The following is a 5,976-nucleotide window of genomic DNA, read 5'->3' as shown; positions in this document are numbered from 1 at the left end:
TATGTGTTTGTACGTATGTATAAAGTATGTACGTCCATATGACCACTGATATATGTGTATGTATGTTGAATATGTGTGTGTATGTTTGTTTTTGCTTCTACTGAGCCTGTTTTCTGAGCCATGCAGTATGTCTTTTTAATTTCGTCACATTTATCCCTCGTTGCTTCTGGGTTTTGAGTTATGGCTAGTAAAATTTCCCCTAATCCCAAGTTATAGAATAATTTGCCCATCTTTTCTTCTAGTATGTGTGGAGTTAAATTTTAAATGAATTGAAAATTTAATTATAAAAAATTTATCTTTCTGTAGAGTATGTGTTGTATAGACTGAATTTTGTTCTGTCCAAACTCATGTTGAAGCTCTAACCCCAATGTGACTGTATCTGGAGATAGGGTTGTTCAGAGGTAATTAAGGTTAAATGAAGTCCTACGGAAGGAGCTCTAATCCCGAAGGACTGTGGCCTTATGGGAGGAGAGGGAGAACACTACCTTTCTGCCATTGCGGACACAGCAAGAAGGGCAGCCACCTGCAAGTAAGGAAGGGAGCCTCCCCAGGAACCTCATTCTGCCAGAGCCCTACTGTGGGTTTCACAGCCTCCAGAGCTGTGGTGACACGAATTTCCATTGTTTAAGCCACTGAGGCTGATGTTTGTTGTAGCAGCCTAGGCAGACTGAGATGGATTTTGGACTCAAGAAGTGGGTACTGCTGTAACAAATACCTAAACACGTGGAAGCAGCTTTGGAACTGGGCAATGGGTAGACAAGGAAAAGTTTTGAGGTGCATACTAGAAACATGAATGCTAAGGTGACTCTTGTGAGGGCTCAGAAAAAGAGAAGAACTTGGGAGAAAGCTTGTATTTTCCTAGAAAATACCTAATAAACATGAATAGAGTGTTGGTAAAAATGTGCATGTTAAACTGCAGTTGGATGGCCCATACTCTCCCCATCATATCTCCATCCTCTGCTGGAGTCTGGTTGAGTCCACGGTTTTTATGGGCCTCAGAGCAGAGGAAGTGCTTGCTGACTGGTCCACGGGTGGCTGTGGGCAGGCCCAGGGAAAAGCACCACAGGTTCCCCCTCTGGTTTGCAGGACTGGCAGCTGGGCCCCCAGGCTTCAGGCCCTCCGCAGGTTGAAGGTCAGGCTTCAATAGGGACCTGCCCCCTTCTGCACAGGAGCCCATCTGCCTCCTGTTGCTGTTCATGGCACCCAAGAGGCACAGCAGGCCAGCACCACACTGTTCACTGTGTCCCTCAGCCTCCCTCCTGCACTTGCCAGTGCCCAGAGTCTGGAGGGGCCAAGGTGGCAAGGGGCTGGCATGTCAGTTCTGCCCTAAGTGTGGGCACACCCAGGGCACTGGGCTGTGACAGTGCCCTGGCTCAGCCCCAGCTTTGCTCCAAGATTGGAGCTGGCACCAACAGTGCCAGAAGCCAGGCAGTGGGAGCAGGCACTTCTGAACCTGCGGGGAGACAGGGCCTTCCTGGGCCCCTGAGAGTGCAGAGCCATACACAAGACTGAGTCCGTAGTGACTGCCACGTGGCTGCAGCTGCACCCAAGGAGCTCCTGCCCTGCCCACTCGGAAGGGGTGGGGCTCCTGCTCATCCCTGGCTCCCACAGGCTCCGTGGAGTGTGCAGTCTTGACTGCACCTCCTTACAGCCTGGGGTGGGGGCTCCAGCTCCTCACTGGGCCCCTCTCTGCCCAATTCTGTGTGTCCGGCTGCACTGCTCTCCCACCAGCAGGCGGCGCGGCCTGGGTCCATCACAGCGGCCCTTAGGGTGACAGGTTCTGGGGGCTCCCAGAGGTGAGCTCTGGGTACTGCCCACCTCTGTCCTGTGCCCTCCCTGCAGCAGTGGTGGGCAAGAGCAGCAATGCTGGGCCAGGGTCCACAGTGGTGGAGGCTCTGGGCCTGGGAGCGGGTGCTGCCTGGCTGTACAATGGTCGGGGCAGCAGTGGCTACCTGGGGGATGTGGGGCACAGGGGTCCCACCCTGCTACTGCCACTCCTGCAGCTGCCCCCACCTCCCATACCGGCCCCCGCCACAGCTGGTGCAATGGCAGTGGCTGCTTATTCATTTCACTTATGTTGATCTATAAGCATATATACCTATATCACAGGTAGACAGTCACATGAAAGTACATGCAATCTGATACCATCTGTTATTATGGTTTTGAACAAACGTTTTTCTGTTGGGTCAACTAAGAATAATAAAAGTAAGAGTCTTTATTTCACTGTTGCTTATTCCCGCTCTGATGGTTTCCTTTCTCTATGTAGATTCGTTACTGACCTACACCATTTTTGTTCTATCTGAAAAATTTCTTCTGCTATTTCTTCCAAGGCAGGTCAACTGACACATTTCCTCAATTTTTGTTTGAGAAAGTCTTTCTTTCTTCTTCACTTCTGATGAATAATTTCTCAGGGTGCAGAACTCTAGGGTCTTGCTTCCCTTCCTCTGGGCACTTCACACGTCTCCCTCTGCTTTTTCCTGCTCACCCGGCTGGAGGAGGTGCACATGTCACCCTCATCTTCGGCCCCCTCTTGAAGTCTTGTTCCTCTGGCTTCTTTCAGGATGTTTTCTGTATCTTTGACTTTCTAAAGTTTGAACATGATATACCTAGGTGTCATTTTTTGGGTATTTATCATTTTTGGCATTCTCTGAACTTCTTGCCTCTGTGGCTTGGTGTCTGACATTAACATGGTGGAAATTCTCATTCATTGTGGTTTCAAACATTTCTGTTCCTTTGTCTCTTTCTTCTCCTGGTATCCTTATTACAAGTATGCTACACCTTTGTAATTGTCCCACAGTCCTTGGATATTCATTTCTGTTTTTATTCAGACTTCGTTCTCTTTGCTTTTTAGTTTGTTTCTTGTTTGGCTGTTTGGTTGGTTTTTCTAAGATAAGATCTCATTTTGTTGCCCAGTCTGGAATTCAGTGGAGTGATTGTGGCTCACTGCAGCCTCAAACTCCTGGGCTCAAGTGATCCTCCCGCCTCAGCCTCCCACGTAGCTGGGACTCCATGTGTATACCACCATGCCCAGCTAACTTTAATTTTCTTGTAGAGACAAGGCCTCACTGTGTTGTCAGGGCTAGTCTCAAACTCCTGGGCTCAAGAAATCCTCCCGCCTTGGCCTCCCAAAGTGCTGGGATTACAGGCGTGAGCCACTGTGCTCAGCCTGCTTTTCAGTTTTGAAGGTTGCTATGCCTCGAATGTTCACGTCCCTCCATAATTTGTGTTAAAACTTAATTCCCACTGTGGTGGTAATAAGAGGTAGGGCCTTTAGGGAAGCAGCTAAGTCATGAGGGCTCTGCTCCTGTGAATACATGAATAAGAGAGGCTTCAGAGAGCTGCCTGGGGCTTCCTTCTCTCATGCCATGCAAGGACACAGCCATTCACCCCTCTTGCCCCTTTCGCCAGGTGAAGATGCAGCAGCAAGGCGCCGTCTTGGAAGCAGAGAGTGACTTCAGCACATGCCAAACCTGCTGGTGCCTCAGCCCTGGGTTTCCAGCCTTCTGAATTGTAAGAAGCAAATTCTGCTGTTTATAAATGACAATCTGTGTTTTCTTGTTTTAGTAGCAGAAATGGACGAAGACAGATGTTTTAATTGATATATCCTGAAACTCACGGATTCTTTCCTCAGCAGCACCTGTCTACTAACAAGCTCATCCAAGGAGAAGCCCAGCTGGCACAGGGAAGGGGAAACAGGCGTTTCAGGAGGTGGCAGCCAGTGCAAGACTGGAGGTGACTTCGTGGGCACGGCCAGCCTGGCTATAGGTGTGCTGGGGAGCGGTGGGGGCAGGAGCCACTCAGACCCTGAGGGCGAAGGCTGCGCTGGGGACGAGACCCCTATTCCAGGAGGGCAGTCATCAGGGGACTGGGGTGCATTGCTCTCCCACAGATCTTATTTTTTCTCCTCTTATTCTATCAAGGTCTTTATAGTTTCAGAGATTCTCAGCCAAGCAATAAGAAACTAAGTTATTCAAAGCATAGACTCTCTCTACTCTTAATTTGGGAGAGGCTTTGTTTTCATGCAAGTTTTAGTGCCTGCTGGAGACCTGTGGAGTGTCAGAGGGGCCCCGCCATGGAGCTGCTTCCAGCCCCTGCTGCTCCGCACCCTTCTGCTGGAGCTGCCTTCTCCTCACTCAGTGGGGCCTGTAGCACCAGGGCCTGTCTTGCTAAATGAGCCCCACCCCTGTGGGAACCTGGAAGGCAGAGGCTGCAGTGAGCTGAGATTGTGCCACTGCACTCCAGCCTGGGTGGCAGAGAGAGACTTCCTCTCAAAAAAAAAGAAAGAAAGAAAGAAAGAAAGAAAGTAAAGAAAAGGATGCCTCTGGTGTTTTTGTCTTAAGATGCTTTCAAGTCGCTTGGGAAAAATTAAGTACTTCATAAATATATGCCATGATTTGAAGCAGGATGACCCTAAAACGTGGCACATGAAAGCCTTCATCTGTTTAATGAGATTTTTATTGTATGGCAACACAGATGATGAATCTTATTGGGAATGCCATTTCAACCATGCTATCTCCAAAAAGAAAATCACCTTCAGGTCTCCAAGGAAAGCATGGGCATTTTGTGGGCACTGCCGGGTGCCCGCTGAGCTGTCGGGGCTGGCCTGGGGACTTTCCTACCTTCCTCCTGTGGTCCTCATAGGCCTTCTCCCGTGTACGCCACAGGTACTCACTGGCACAGGGAAAGTTCAGCCGGGGGGCTCCGTGCATCTCAGCAACAAAGCCCTCCTGCTCCTTCCAGAGAGGAGCAGCTGGGGCCTGTGCAGCCCTGGAGACGCTTTGTTTGCAGGGTCATGTGACAGTTGTCATGGCGTCCAGGGAAGGGGGGAGCGGGGGAAGAAAGGGCGTTAGAAGACAGTCTGGGGCATTCTCAAACAACGCGTTTGATAACAGTGAAGAATGGGACCTTCTGCTCCCCTGGGGAGTTTTTCTCAGGAGATCTTGGATGGTTTAGTGTTGCCATTTTGATGCCCACTCCTCAGCTACAGAGGCAGGAGATAATCACGCCTAAGTTCCGATAAATTCTCCGACTAACTTTGCTCCTGCCCTCCCTTCCTTTGCTCCTGCCCGTCGTCCTCTCCCCGACCTCTCTCTTCTCCTCCCTTCCGCCAACCCCTCCCCCCCAGGTCTTTCCTTTCTTAATTACCGCCTTTCTTTCTGCCTTCCTTATCTCCTTTCTCCTCTATCTTTGAATATTTTCAAAGATATTTTTATTTCTCCAAATTTGTTATTTATCAGGAGTGACTGAAATCAAATATATAATTGAGTCTCATCATCATCATCATCATCATGGAAATGGCTTTAAAGAAAATTGGTCAGACAAATATTATTGCTTCCCATTTTCTTTTTTTTTTTTTTTTGAGACAGAGTCTCACTCTGTTGCCAGGCGCTAGGCTGGAGTGCAGTGGCACAATCTCGGCTCACTGCAACCTCCGCCTCCTGGGTTCAAACAATTCTCCTGCCTCAGCCTCCCGAGTAGCTGGGACTACAGGTGCACGCCACCGCGCCCAGCTAGTTTTTTTTTGTATTTTTAGTAGAGACGGCGTTTCACCATGTTGGCCAGGATGGTCTCGATCTCTTGACCTCGTGATCCGCCCGCCTCGGCCTCCCAAAGTGCTGGGATTACAGGCTTGAGCCACCGCACCCGGCCCTGCTTCCCATTTTCAATCAGTAAATAGTTGCCATGGATAAACTGGCAGCCAGAAGTCTGTCCAGAATGCTCAAAATGTTATATAATACAACGTGCTTCACAGGGGAAGAATCCTAGGAAATAACTTATGTGTACTTCTTGATTTCATCATACAAGACAAGCACAAAAGCACCACCCATGCCTCTGAGAACACTGGACCATGCACCCTTGAAAAAAACTTTGCCTCTTTATCACCAGCAGTCCTCCTCCAGCCATCAAGCATGCCCGGGTACATGATGTCAGAGTCTTCCTCCAGCCGTCATGTGTGCCCGTGTACATGATGTCAGA

General features: G+C 49.4%; 1 protein-coding gene and 1 pseudogene across 1 annotated transcript in view; both read right to left on the bottom strand.

Moving 5' to 3' along the window:
* The window catches only part of CFAP97D2 (CFAP97 domain containing 2), a 14,250-nt gene extending 9,162 nt beyond the window's left edge, over positions 1-5,088 (bottom strand). The window contains exon 1 of the mRNA XM_032246352.1: positions 4,620-5,088. Coding sequence (XP_032102243.1) covers positions 4,620-4,709 — 90 coding nt within the window. The 5' untranslated portion in view covers positions 4,710-5,088. The remainder of the gene's footprint in view (positions 1-4,619) is intronic.
* Positions 5,089-5,548: 460 nt separating this feature from the next.
* The window catches only part of LOC116528885, a 1,435-nt pseudogene continuing 1,007 nt past the window's right edge, over positions 5,549-5,976 (bottom strand).

This window comes from Sapajus apella, unplaced genomic scaffold, assembly GCF_009761245.1.
Source record: "Sapajus apella isolate SASKATOON/1434 unplaced genomic scaffold, GSC_monkey_1.0 scaffold60, whole genome shotgun sequence".
Classification (NCBI taxonomy): domain Eukaryota; kingdom Metazoa; phylum Chordata; class Mammalia; order Primates; family Cebidae; genus Sapajus; species Sapajus apella.
This window is presented reverse-complemented; position numbering and strand designations above follow the sequence as displayed.